Raw genomic sequence first — 13,712 nt, 5'->3', positions numbered from 1 at the left:
CTCATGTTCCAATTCACAGTTCTGTAAATGGAATGTTTTCCTGGTTAAAGACTTCTGGATTGTTGTGAATATTATATTGAAGTGTGCGGTACCTGGAACACTTGGACTTACAGACAGAGAGCTTTTGGGAAATGGAGGAAGGTGAATATGGAAGGAAGCAAGAACTGCGATACTGATGTTTCAGCTTACTAAGCCTCTAAAAGATTCATAGACATTAAAAAGGGGAACTCATGAAGTAACATCTATATTTTTAGGGAGGAGAGCAGCTTTATACCAGTTTTATTTGTTGCACTTCTAAGAGCCCATTTTGAAACAATACATCCAGTTGGGAAACCATTTGTGCAGTCAGAAACTTGTTGCCATCACACAGTATCAATCTAGTCTAAATTTCTTAAGGGTTCCATGTACTTCTAGTTACTCATTCTTACTTCCAGACAGCATCAGATATCTCCTTTTGCTTATGTTTATGCCCTATAGAAGTCATAGAATTATTTGGATTAGAAGGGGCCTTAAAGATCTTCTTGTCCCACCCTTCTGCCGTGGGCAGGGACACCTTCTGCTAGACCAGATTGCTCCAAGCTCCATCCAGCCTGGCTTTGAACACTTCCAGGGATGGGGCAGCCACAACCTGGGCCTCATGACCCTCATAAGTAAAGAATTTTCTTCTAGTCTAAACCTGCTGTCTGTCAGTATGAAGCCCTTCTCTCGTGTTCTGTCATTCTGGGCCCTTTTAAACAATCTCTCTCCATTTTCCTTGGAGGGTCTTTTTAGTTAAGAAATATGCTGTTTGTATACTTGGTGGTGGTGGTTATTCTCAGAATCTGTCAGTGTCTCTGTTAACAGAGCTGGGGGCAGTAAGAGCCGCCTGTGTGGTGCTGAGGTGGATGGAGTCTGTCAGGACAGGAGATTGCTGTAGGTGCAGCTCAGCACTCAGCTGCAATGCAGCAACTCCTGGCTCTCTGCTCAGTCCTTCTGAGGCCTCTTGTGGGTGTTCTTGCTTTACTTTTCTTGACACTTTCTTTCACCTGTCAGTTCTCCAGGTTATTTTCCTCTTACTGGTACGTCCAGACAGGACTCCTTTTTTCTCCCGTGTTTTGACTGCTGTGATGCACATCCCCTGAGAAACGACTCTGCAGTAGAAGAACATAGAAAAACACTGCTCTAATGTTGTCTCGTTACTGCTGTCAGACAGAAGTTCACTTAAGGATGCCAAAGAGGACAGAGACAGAGCTCTGATGTGACAGGAAGTTCAGGCCAGGAGGACAGCAGGCAAGCCAAACACGGCTGAGGAAGCTGTGCGTGGACAGCAGTGAGGGGCTGTGGCAGCAGGTGTCAGGGTGGTGTTCTGCTGCACTGACAGCACTCTCAGGTTTGAGCAGCTGTAGCCAGAGCACATGTACACAGGCAGTCAGCAGAACTCTTGGAGACCAGTATACCTGCATGAAATGTGTGCCTTTGTGTCTTTGCCTTGATGCTGTGCTGCTCTGTTTTCTGCTTCACCTTCTCAGAGCTGTGAGAGTCATCCTTTCAGCTGGGGACAGGCTGTGGTCTTCCTCATTTCCTATGGCCAGCAGTGGCTTTGCCCTCCATCCAGTGAGGTGTTTGTGCAGAATAATACATGCAAATATAATCAATGGAGGTAAAAAGGAGATAGGACTGTGGGTACAAACAGAGATGGGTCAGGGATGGGGCTCTCAGGTAGATGATTTTCCGGGAAGGAGGATGTATCAGTGCTGTTTTGCACTGCAGTGTTTCCTATGGATGCTTCTTGTTTATGATAGATTCCATCCTGCTGAAGAAGAGGGGGAGAGACAGATCCTAACCTGTAGATAGATGCACCTTCAAGATCTCTTTCAAAAGCATAATGGTATTAGCATACTCTTTAGTATGAAGAGTTTTCTTTTTTAATGTCACTATTGTAAAAACTTTGAAGTATTTAAATCACTCTCTTGTATCACATGTGTTTGAGAGCAAAATAAGCTTTTAGGTGTGGTGAGATACTGCTTGTGTGTTCTTCATTTATCAAAGTTTAAAAAGATAAAGCATTTCTGTATCTTGGGAGTCTGGTGGGCTTGCAGCAGGAAGGCAGTTGCATAGTGAGTAATACTTTATCTATGAGTGATTTCGGAGGTAGGAACATGAGAACAGGTGAAGGAATGAGGCGGTCAAGGGATGAGATCGAATGTTCTTTTTTTAGAGCTGCCTCTCTTCTCTCATATTTTTCCTTTCTCTGTTTCTCTATTTTAGTGCTTAACGAAGGAGACTGAAGGAAGTTCAAAAACATAAGACCAAGACTGGGAGTAGATTTGGCTTGCTGACCTTGTTCTTCAAGCCCTAAGTTGTCCTTTAGAGCAGCACCAAAGTGGGCCTTCAGTTTTATCCGTGTAGCCAGTCAGTCTCCATGAGAGGGCTGTGCTCAGGATCTGGGCTCTTCTGAATGACTGTCAGCTGTCCCCAGCTGACTGACAGGCAGCAGCTGGCCCTGTGCTCTGCCCTTTGCTGGAAGGAGGCCACAGTGTGTGGCCTGACAGATGACAGATCCTAAATGCAGGCTCAAGAGAGAAGCATTTTCTGGGCCATTTCTGTCCGCTGACTCTGCCTGGGTCAGAGGGTTGGGGCTTGTACATGGGAACAGAGAGCACTGTTCTCTTCCAGCTGTTCTTGGGGCTCCAGGCTCATGGCAGAAGGCATTTGGAGCTTTGCACAAAGCTGCAGTTTGGTCTGTCTGCTGCCTGCTGCTCTCTCACACCTGCCATTGCTTTCTTACATGGACACTTGCTGAATTCACCTGCTTGGGTTCCTGTGCTGGTGACTCTTCTCCCTCCTGCATTGCTTCTCTGTCCGTACCAGTTATAGCCCATATTGCTTCTTTGCTGATCATCCATTCCTCGCCTTTCTCCAGTCTCCTTTATAGGTACAAGCGTCAGGAATATCTCAGACTTGTGGTGATTAGGGATGACCCTGAGCTGGGGCTTTGGGAGCTATAGTGGCTTTGGATGGTTAATTTGGAGATGCGGGTCCAAATTGTTTTTAGAACTATGTTTTATTATAATACATATATAAATATTTAGAAATCATAGAAATTATGACATAAAGATGATATAAACTTTTTAAAATCATTATATATGTTGACTGTGCACTAAATATTTTCTTCCCACCCCCAGTGGACTGGCTTGCATGCCGTCAGGGGTGCACAGATCTCATTTTGGAGTCCAGTAGTGTATTTCTCCCAAGTACTTCGTAGTCTGCAGCTATTGAGCCAAGTGTGTCGTCTGTGTTGTTAGCACCCGTTTGGAAGAGGGTTCCACAGGCTGATACCCACAGTGACAAACTGACCCCTCCAGTGGTCTGTGAGCCTGACCCCTCTGCTGATGGCCAGGGTTTGCTATTTTGGCAGGGGCAGTGATCACTCAATACCTGACTGTCCTCCCCAGGCCACACATGATTCTGCAGAGCTCTGGCAAATACCCCTTTGGATCACCTTGGATCACCTCTTTCCAGATGAAAAGTCACAATGTATTTATTTACCTTTACTTCCGTGGATGCAGTTCCATATGCTAAGAATTTCTGTGCCATTCACTGTCCTTGTTTCAGCTCTGCTGTGCTATCCCTGAGCTGCAGGAGCCAGGGCTGCACACAGACCTTCATTTGTGGACACACCATGGCCATGGCACACTGATATCCCCTGTTCCCTCCACTCTTATTTCTTTTCTTTGTGATTTTTTTGACCTCTAGTAACCAGTGGACCAATATTTTCTGGAAGTGTCTGTTTAAACAAGGTTCTGCTGGACAGCAGCTTAGGGCCCATTGCTTTTTCTGTGATTCTTGGATTGTTTTTTCCCCTTTTGTAATTCAGTTCAATATGCCTTGAACTACATTTGCATCTTCCTTTTAAGCTTTCATTCTGTCTCATAAAGTCCTTCTGCAGTTCTTGAAGCTGGCCTTCGTCCTTGTTAACATGAATAACTTAGCATTACCAACAAACTGCTTCGATTCATTGGTTTTTCCTGGCTTTTTTGGTTCTTTTTTTCCACACGTTGTTTTAAATATGCTGAAAAGGAGACGTCCCAGTAAAAGTTTACATGTGCCTTTCTTTTGTTTTCAGAACCAATCACTTTTGCCTCATTTCTGTCCTTTAATCAATTGTTTATCCATAATGGATGCCTGTGCCTCTTGGTTTCCTTAAAAGACTTTGTAGAGGGACTTGGCTTTCAGAGGACTTTTGCTGTATAGTTATTCTTATTTTCATCCTGGTTCAAATGCCTAGAGAGTGTGTGTGTCTATATTTTTGTGTATATGTGGACATATATATATTGATAATTCTCAGATGAGACTAAGCTCACCTCTCTGTTTTGAATTGCATTTTACAGGCAGTCATTATTTTACTGGTGGTTTTCTTTGATGGCTATAAGCTTTTAGAATGCAGAATTAGATTTACTGGGTGTCTTGTGCAGCATTAAGCTTGTGATTTGACCCAGTGTCTCTCAAGAGCATGCAGAAGACAACATAAATGCCAGGGCTTTAGAATGCCTACAGGGGCTGTTGACAAACTACCACATCCATTTCTTTTTTTTTTTTTTTTTCTTTTAAAGGCTTGATCAGAGACATGACCTTTTTTATAAAGGATTCGTGTTGCATTATGAGCTTACACTGCTCTCTGGTGTAGGCGAAGTAGAAGGCTCTCAATGGGAAATGTTTATCCTGGTGCTTTGCCTGTGCTGGTTTCTGTCTGCCGCTGCTCAGATCCGCCTGCTCGGCAGTGCAGTGCATGCAGCGGGAGCATGCTCGCAGCAGCACGTGAGCTGCACCACTGTGATGCTGCTCGGCAGTGCAGCGCATGCAGCGGAGTGTGCTCGCAGCAGCAGTGAGCTGCACCACTGTGATGCTGCTCGGCAGTGCAGCGCATGCAGCAGTGTGTGCTCGCAGCAGCAGTGAGCTGCACCACTGTGATGCTGCTCGGCAGTGCAGCGCATGCAGCGGTGTGTGCTCGCAGCAGCACGTGAGCTGCACCACTGTGATGCTGCTCGGCAGTGCAGCGCATGCAGCAGTGAGCTGCACCAGTGCAGACTGCGTGGCGCTGCCATGGGCTGTTCCCATCCGGGTTGAAGGTAGAGCTTTCAGCTGTTGCCTGGTCTGGATATGCTATTGACCACTGAGTGTTTTCCCAAGCCTAGTATTTTGCCTCCCTGTTTCCTGTCTACTTTATCCCTGAATACCTCTTCATGATATCCCAGATACACCAGTCACAGAGCTCGCTGCCTTGTATTGCTGCTTGGTGCTCATCGGGGTGGTCAGACAGGGAATCTGCTGGGGCCTGTGTCGCATGATGTACAAATGTCTTGGCAGCTGCAGAAAGGGGAACCAAGCTGGCTTTTCTTTGTGTTTTGCTTTTCCTCCAGCGCCCTGGGATGCCATCAGGAGCTCGAATGCCCCATCAGGGGGCTCCCATGGGTCCTCCAGGCCCCCCGTACGTCGGAAGCCCCTCGGTGCGACCTGGGATGCCCCAGACTGTGATGGAAACAACAAGAAAGCGCACTGCACCACAGCAGGTCCAGCAGCAGCAGGTGCAGCAGCAAGTGCAGCAGCAGCAGCAAGCTACTCAGAACCGAGCTAGGAGGTGAGTGTTCTGGAAAGAAAACACAGCAGAACAATTTGAGGAGACAAAGATGGTACCTGTTTAGCAGTAGATATGACTTTTAAGGACAAATAAGACAGAATAGAAGATCTATGTACTGACAGGTTTTTAAGCAGGAAAAACATTAGTAAGTTTTACCTTTTTTTTGTTTGTGAATGGTCTTCAACAAACCAACCTTTAATAATGTCTGGTTTTGTAGTTATTCTGCTTTTACTTTGCAGGTTTGTCAGGCCATGAATTTGTTGAGTATGTTTAGCCTTTAGAATTAATGAACAGTTCTCTTCTAATATAGTACAATTATTGTATTATTTGTTGCCTGTTCTGTGTAGTTGCTCTGATTTCTGACTGGCTAACCTAATAGTTTGTAAATGACACAAGTAGAAAAAACTTTGGTTTGTCATGTGAATGTTTGTACTATGGTCACTCAGAAGAGAGGTCCTAAAACTTGCAGTTGTCCCAAATGTTTTTGCATACAAAGTAAATAAATATGCACTGGAAGTATTTCATAAAATTAGAGGGATTTCTGTGTGGAACTTTCTTTTTGAAATATGCCCACCTTGCACATTGTTGAATACATTCTCTCTTAAATAGGTTAACTAATTTCTTCTTGCAGCACATTAGACCTCATCAGTCTTGAGTGTTGAGTGGTGTCCACACGCACATAGGGTGCAGTCATCTGTGTGGGCTACCTTTTGCAGAATCATTATAGATGTATATACAGCTTCAGGCAGTGTTCTGGTGGTGTCAGGGAATCCAGCTGTATGTAAAACATGACTCCCTGAGCTGAGTTCCTCAGGAGCCCTGCTCTGTCCGGGTTATATACCTTGGATCAGCAAGCCAGATTTGGGAATGCTTGTGTCTGGGATGCATCTGGAAAGGACACTGATCTTGAGACTATTAATACATTACAATTGAAAAAGGTTGAACACAGAAGGAATGTGTGTGAGTGCAGCACATGAGCACAAGCAGTGCATGTACTTCTTGGAGACCTTTCCCAGCACCAGCCAAAATGCACATTCTATAGCACCTCCCAGGAGGTTCTCCAAGAAATTGCATGAAATAATGCCACAAAATAATGCCCATGCTTCAGGTCCTAGGGTGGATATAACCTGACAGATTGCCCCTGCTGGATAATTAAGGTAAACTTCAGTCACTAACTAGTTGCCAGGGAGCATTAGAGGACTGTATTTGATAAAAGTTGGTGGCTTGACTCACAGAAAAAAGTTCCCCTCCCCTGTTCTTAACTTCAGTGTTTCTAGTTTGAGAGCCAGCAGTGATCTCCACTGCCTTGAGTCCAGTTCACACCAGTGCTGCCTGGGTATTCAGAGAGTTTCTCCGTTTCTTCTGCCGTGCCTTCCCTTCAGCTAATGTGTTAATTGTTTTCCCTTTTTTCATTTCCACCTCCCTGTGGTTTTCCATTATGTGTTTTTCAGGCACACTTTTCTGGCACCTTGGGCCCAATTCTGGGGGGGAAATCAGTTCCATGTTTTCTAGCATGGTCCAAGAAAGTTGCCCTTGTCCTTTCTTGGCAGGTTTGGTGGAGACAAAAATATCCTTTCTGTAAGAGATTATTGAAGAACTGGTTGAGATCCAAATTCTTAGGGGATGTTGCTTTGTTTTTTTCTTGCTTTTTATTTGCAAGCCTATGGGGTTGCAGGTACATGCATATCCCTATCCCTTTGGGAGGCTGGGGCTTGCTCAGCCTTTGCTTCCAGATTCAGTGAAGTGTTTCAGTGCAGATTTCATTCTGTGAGCGGTGGAAGGTGTTGGAGTTTCACACCCTGTGACATTCCATTCCCATTATTCCTACACTTGTAAAAGGGACATTGTACACCTATTGGGTGTAACTGAATTTTCTGTCCACTGTACCTCCAGGCACAAAGAGTTCCTCAGCCTTGGCTTATGTGGGCATGGGGAAGAGTCTCAAGAATCTGGTATTTCAGCCCTGGCTCATTTATTAACAAATGTAGGAAGAGACCATGCCACATCAATGTGTGGAAACTGCTTTTATGTGGACACGGCTGATGACAGACTTGCAGTGTGAAAAGGAGGGGTGTCCTTGTGACATGGCAGAGTGGCAGCAGCTGGTTTGCTTTCTCTCATTTGTCCCTCACAGACGGAGTGATTAATCTCCTGCTTAAGATAAAGGCCTTACAAGTTAAAGAGATGGGACCTGAATTCCCTCTTGGCCCCTGTTAGAGGAAGCTGGGTGACAGGTTTGGTGGGTGTGATCAGTTCTTAGAATCTGAAGACAGTCTTCCTGACAGCAGCATTTCTCAAGCACACACAGATTTGTGTTTATGTACATGAGTACAAGTATGTTTTTAAATGCATAGCTATAGAAATGTGCCTGTGTATGGGTATGGACACAGTATGTATACACACTGCAGGCACACCTACATCTTCCCACATCTGTGTTCATAAAGATGAAGAAATGTGACAATGTAAGATCTTCCACCTTTATCCATCACTCATGCAAATATGATAAGTAAAACAAGTGTGTATGTACATATGAAGGAAGGATGTGAATGTGCGTGTGTTTTCATACATCATATGAAATACACACACATGTATGTGTGTCCTTCAGCACTTAATTTTGGGCTTGATGGAATAAATGCGTGTTGTCTGTTTGAACAAGTTGACATGCCATTTGCAGGCTCTCAGCCACTCAGATGTGCACACCGTAGGTGTGTCTGTGCACGCCACGTGTGAGACTGTGCTCTGCACGCTTATCTGTGCCCAGGAGCAGTGTGTGCACATGCACTTGCATGTATTGCCGCCCTGCACCACACATGATGCTGTGATCAAAGAACTTACAGACTTCTTTCCAGGATGCATAACAGACAGCCCTGATTTGTTCTTACCTAACTGCCTCCCCAGGCTGCTGAGAGAAGGGGTACAAGGTCCTGGGCATGGGTGAGACCCTTTTGCTGATGCATGCACAGCTGTGCACCAGCATGTGGAGATGTCAGGATAATTTAGCAGGTGGCCTCGTTACTCCTAGATCTGTCACCATGGTAACGTGTTTTTTTCTTTAAAAAATGTACAGTGCCAAGAGGAGGAAGATGGCTGACAAAATTCTCCCTCAGAGGGTGAGTCGCTTTCATTTCCTATTCCCTTCACAATCAGTTCAGCATCTTAGTGTAATTAGAGGAATTTTAGAAAATTCTTTCACTTTTTGTTTAAAAATCTAATTAAAAAGTAAGTAGGCAGTGGGTGCAAGTGGAGAGCAGGCTGGGCTGGGGGCTGGGAGCGGAGCAGCCCGGCCTGCGCGGCCTCGCGCCTGGGTTAGCCGAGCCAGCACTGCCGCTTGCTGGAGGCTCCGCGGCGCTGGGCTGCCAGCGCGGCCCTCGGGGCTCCGCGCGGCTCCTGCTCCTTGCTGAGCCTGCCCAAAACCCGCTCCAAGTGTGGCTGTGCCTCCGGGGCTGGGCGCACGCTCAGGTCTCTGGCCCAGTGCAGCTGCCAGTTATGATTTTTGTGGTTGTGTCACCATAGGGCTGAAGTGAGCCTGTGTAAACAACAGAGTCCGAGGGGTCGGTATTGTCTGGAGAGTTACTAATTCTCTTATCCCTGGGGATATGTCTGGCTTTTGGTGTCTGCCTATGTTTGATCCTCAGTGCTTACATCTTCAACTTCCTTTCTAAACATTGGGATTTCTCTCTGCTCTCCTCTCTCATTATTCCCATACTTTTCTTTATCCTCTTCAGTACAGTTCACAAGAAACTGCTTGGTCTCCAAAGGCTTCAAAATACATACCCTTGTCACATCCTAATCTAAGTTGCTTTGACTTCTGATGCTTTTTCTGGGCTCAGAATCCCTTGGACAGGTGTGTCCTTTTCTTCCATATCCTTTTCAAGTTTTCAAGTTCCACTGCTAAAGTGAGCCCAAACTTGCTGGCATGCTCCAAAGTCACTTCTGTGACATTTCACAGGTGCCTGCTACCAGCAATCCAAAGAGGTGAGCCCACTTTGGTACTCCTGATGTTATGCTATCACTTCTTCTCTTGTTACTCCTGCCACTTTCTGAAAGCAGAGCCTTTCATATGTAAGCCATTAGATCTCTTATGTTGCTGTCTTGAAAGGACTAAGCTACCATTAAACCCAGATCTTTGAACCACTTGCAGCCTCCCTGCTAATTATGTTGAAGCCTCATTCCTGCTCTGCTGGTGGTCTGTACCTTTTTTATAATCAAAGCTAAGTTTCTTGTACTGTCAGTTTTGTCTGTCCCACACAAACTGTTTTCACAGACAATGATGCATCCTGTATAGTGAGGCTGTTGCTGGAAATATATGTCCATTTCAAGATGCTTTTAGTTTTGTTTTAGGTTGGTTGGTTGTGGGAGTGTTTATATTTTTGGTTTTTATTTTGTGTGTAGCCTTTATAAGATTAAAAGGTGTAAGAGGCAGTCAGACTTTTTTGCCAGCAGAAGATCACTGACTCTGTTTACCAAGTCCATGATAATTCTTTAATAGGTTTTCTCAGGGAGATGTGAATGTGATCCACCGTTCTGGTTTTTTGTCTTCCTTGCCTACCCATTCTGATGCAGGAATCTCAGCTGAAAACCAGTCTGGCTCCATATAGCTGTGCCCATCTCTGCTTTTCCTTGTTTAACTTACAGAGTGGAGTTCAACTTTGAAACAGCAAACTGCCCCTCCTTCTGTGGCATGCTTGTCTCTTAGTATTGGCTGCTGTTCTTCTCACTCAGCCCCAGATTCCTGAGGACTTTTTGTCTAGCTGTGCTGACAAGATTTTTTACACCTGTCCTCTCCTTTTCATCTTCTCTACTTCATTTTCCTTTACACAAATATTTAGTCAATTTTTGCTGCTGCTGTTCACTGACCACCATGTGGAATTCTCTGCACAGATCCCATGCCATAATAGCTGTCCTGCTGTGGGTTGGTCACTGCATGGCTGTTGTCCACTTCTTTCTTCATCTGAGCCAGCCAGAGGTGAGGAACACCTGGATCTGCCATTCTTTCATGTAAGAAAGAAGAGGTTAGGGGTGTGATAGTCAGGGGAAGCCTTGAATATAGCAACTGTGAAATAGAGAAATTAAAGATCTTGCCAGGGATGAGGAAGGAGAGTAGTCAAGTACAAACCCTGGACTTTGGACAAGCAGAGTTTGCCTTAATCAGGGGACTGGTAGGTGTGATTCCTTGAGAAGCAGCTTTGAGGGGCAAAATGTCTCAAAGAATCTGGGAGGTCTTTAGGGTCCTTTAAGAGCAGCCTGCTTAAATGCAGGGAAATGAGCAGATTTATGAGGAGCCCAGAATTAGGTAATCACAGTGCTGGTCCCAACGTCAAAAGGCAATGTACAAGAAGTGAAGCAGGGACAAGGTTACAAAGGAGAAGTTTAGAACAATTGCCTGGGCATTGCAGGGAATGGTATCAGCAAAGTCAAAGCTCAGCTGTAGTGGAGATCTTCAAGGGACATCAAGGAGAAGAAAAGCTTCTTCTATTGCACTGGTAATAAAGGCTGACCAAGGAGAATGTGTGCTCCATGCTGAGTGGGCTGGGTGATCCAGTGATGACAGAGACAATAAGTCTGAAGCACTCAAAGCCTTCTTTGTTCAGTCTGCACTAATGATGCCTCCCGTGCCCTGTGATCAGTGAACACATCCAAGAGGAGCAGGCCACAGTGGACAGGGATAGGGCCAGGGATTCGTTGAGGAAACCTGACCCGTACAACTCCATGATATCCAACAGGCTACGTCTGAGGGAGCTGAGAGAACTGGCCAATGTCCTTTCAAGGCAACTCCCTCATACATAATAGTCTTGTGTTCAGGTTGGGACATTTTGGTCTGAATGTGCTGACAGCCATGTGGGTGCATGATGAGGCTGAGAAGGTGGCTAATGGTTGCTCAGAGTGCTGCAGGGATGTTTCACAGCAGCTGATTAGTCCAGCATCCTTGCCACTGGAGGAGGCAGTGCCATGCTGGCTTATGAAATCTACAGATGACACCAATCTCTGTGTGGGGAAACCAGTTGATATGCTTGTGGACATGCTGGAGGAATGAACCAACAAGAACTTTCTGAAAGTCAACTAAGTCAAATGTTCTTCCTTGAGAAAGAGGAGGGCTGCCTGGCTGAGAAGCAACACTGCTGGAAAGGCCCTGGAGGCACTGGTGGACAGCGAGCTGAGTGTGAGCAGGAGGTATGTCTTGTCAGCAGAGATGACTAACAGTGTCCAGAGCTCTGTGTCCGGGAGCACAGCCAAGAGATTGAGGCACTTGATTACCCTTCTTTGCTCCATACTCGATAGCTCAGTGCTAGAGCACTGTGTCTAGTTTTAGGATCCTGAATTCAAGAAAAACATTGGCAAACTGGACTAAGGTCAGTGGATGATTGTCAGGTCGATTGAATGACTGGATCAGCACATGAGAAAAGACTGAGACAGCTGGCCTTGTTTAGCCTGAAGGATGCCTCTGAGGGGACCGAGCAATATCAATGGCTTGCCATGTCCTAAGAGAGGAGGACCAAGAACATGGATTGCTTTTGCCGTTTTACTGGACTGTGTTACCGGCTCTGTAGTAGTCAGTCAGAAATCCTCCTCAAACCACTTCTCTTAGGGGTTGTAGAGTTGCACAGTTGTGATTTATAAGGAATGTCAGCCCTTAGCTGTCTTTCTTTAACCATAGAAGCCTCAGTGGTAGAGATACTTGTGTCAATAAGCTATAGTCTAAAGATTCTCAGCAGGGAAACTGTCCAGTAGCTGCCAGGTCAGACTTCAGTCACTGCCACTTAAGATAAAAATTCTGGTTCTCAGCAATACATGTGAAATGCATGGGTTATGTCCATCTGCCATAGCTAGTAAAAAAGGCTAAGGATCAAACTGAACTTGTCAAACTTGGAGGAGGAAGAGGTTTTGGATTTTGTTATCTGTCTCAAAGACAGAAATTCTTGGGTAGCCTAATTCTCAAGATGCTGCCAAATTTCTATTTATTAGTGATTTTTTTTTTTTAATCAAGATTACTGAAACTGTTTTGTTTGTCCTGCTTAAGCAGTGAAGAATGCAGCTCCAGTTGTTCCTGCCTGCAATAGATCCAGTTTTATTTACTGGGCTTTTTCTGGGATCCTGGAGGTGCACAACAATAGGACCTGTGAAAGATTTGTTGGCCAGCTGTTGTATAAAACAGGTTCAAATTACATCAGCTTGCTCAGGACCTTGTCCAGATGGGTTCTGAATACCTCCAGCCAAGGATGGACACTTCAGAGCATTTCTTGGCAGCCTGTTCCAAGGTTTTAATACCATAATGTGTTTTGTTTATTCTGTCAGAAGTTTTTTTTCCAAACCAATTCCTTATAGGGAGTGAATTGCCCATGCTGCAGTGAGTTTCTGCTGCCTCTCACCCTAATCTCGTGCATCTCCAGGGGGAGGCTGGCCCTGTCTGTGCTTCACCAGTCCCCATGGCCATCGCACTCTCCCGGGCAACCTCCTTTTCCCTTTTCTTCTCCAGGCTGGGGAAGCTCTTGCGGCTTCTCCTGGCAGGTCTGTGCTCCAGCCCCCAACGTGCTCTGCAGGCCTTGCTCCAAGATGTCACATCTTTGTGGTCCTGTGCCCACCAGTCCAGATCCAGTTCCACCAGCGTGGAGTAGGAAGGAAGAGCCTCTTTCCTGGGCCTTATGGCAAAACCTGTGCTAATGCAGCCCCTTTTGCAGCTGACCTTTGCTATGGCCGCCTGGCCCCTCAGAGTCCTTCTGCCCTTGTTGTGTGTCCCTCAGGGCGCCCAGGTCCTGTCCTGCCAGTGTGTTTTGTACCGCAGCAATGCCCCCCTGTGCCCCTGCCCGGTGTGACTCCATGCCAGGAGCAGAGCTTTCCCTGTGCCCACCTTGGCCGTGCTGAGGAGCCGTCCTGTCTGTGCAGCCTGCCAGGGTCCCTGTGCACAGCCCTGCTGCCCCCCGACCTGGGCTCGGGGCTCTGGGGGCCTGAGGGCCGCGCTCAGCCCGGAGCGATGGAGCCAGAGACAGCGTGGAGCCTTCTCTGTGGCTTTGGGCGTGAGCAGCAGAACCAGACCCGCTCCTGGCTTTTCCTTTAGCCTTCCTTCTGCTGCTCATCTTCTTGCAGAAGGCTTCCTCAT

General features: G+C 46.1%; 1 protein-coding gene across 5 annotated transcripts in view; it reads left to right on the top strand.

The window, feature by feature from the left end:
- SMARCD3 (SWI/SNF related BAF chromatin remodeling complex subunit D3) overlaps positions 1-13,712 on the top strand; it is a 70,639-nt gene that overhangs the window by 30,153 nt on the left and 26,774 nt on the right. For all 5 annotated transcript variants that reach the window (XM_005496370.4, XM_005496369.4, XM_074537866.1 and 2 more), the window contains 2 exons: positions 5,400-5,617; positions 8,685-8,727. In XM_005496370.4, the coding sequence (XP_005496427.1) occupies positions 5,409-5,617; positions 8,685-8,727 (252 nt within the window). In that variant the 5' untranslated portion in view covers positions 5,400-5,408. The remainder of the gene's footprint in view (positions 1-5,399; positions 5,618-8,684; positions 8,728-13,712) is intronic.

This window comes from Zonotrichia albicollis, chromosome 1, assembly GCF_047830755.1.
Source record: "Zonotrichia albicollis isolate bZonAlb1 chromosome 1, bZonAlb1.hap1, whole genome shotgun sequence".
In the NCBI taxonomy this organism is placed as follows: Eukaryota; Metazoa; Chordata; class Aves; order Passeriformes; family Passerellidae; genus Zonotrichia; species Zonotrichia albicollis.
Note: the sequence above shows the minus strand (reverse complement) of the source record. Positions and strands in the feature narration are given on the sequence as shown.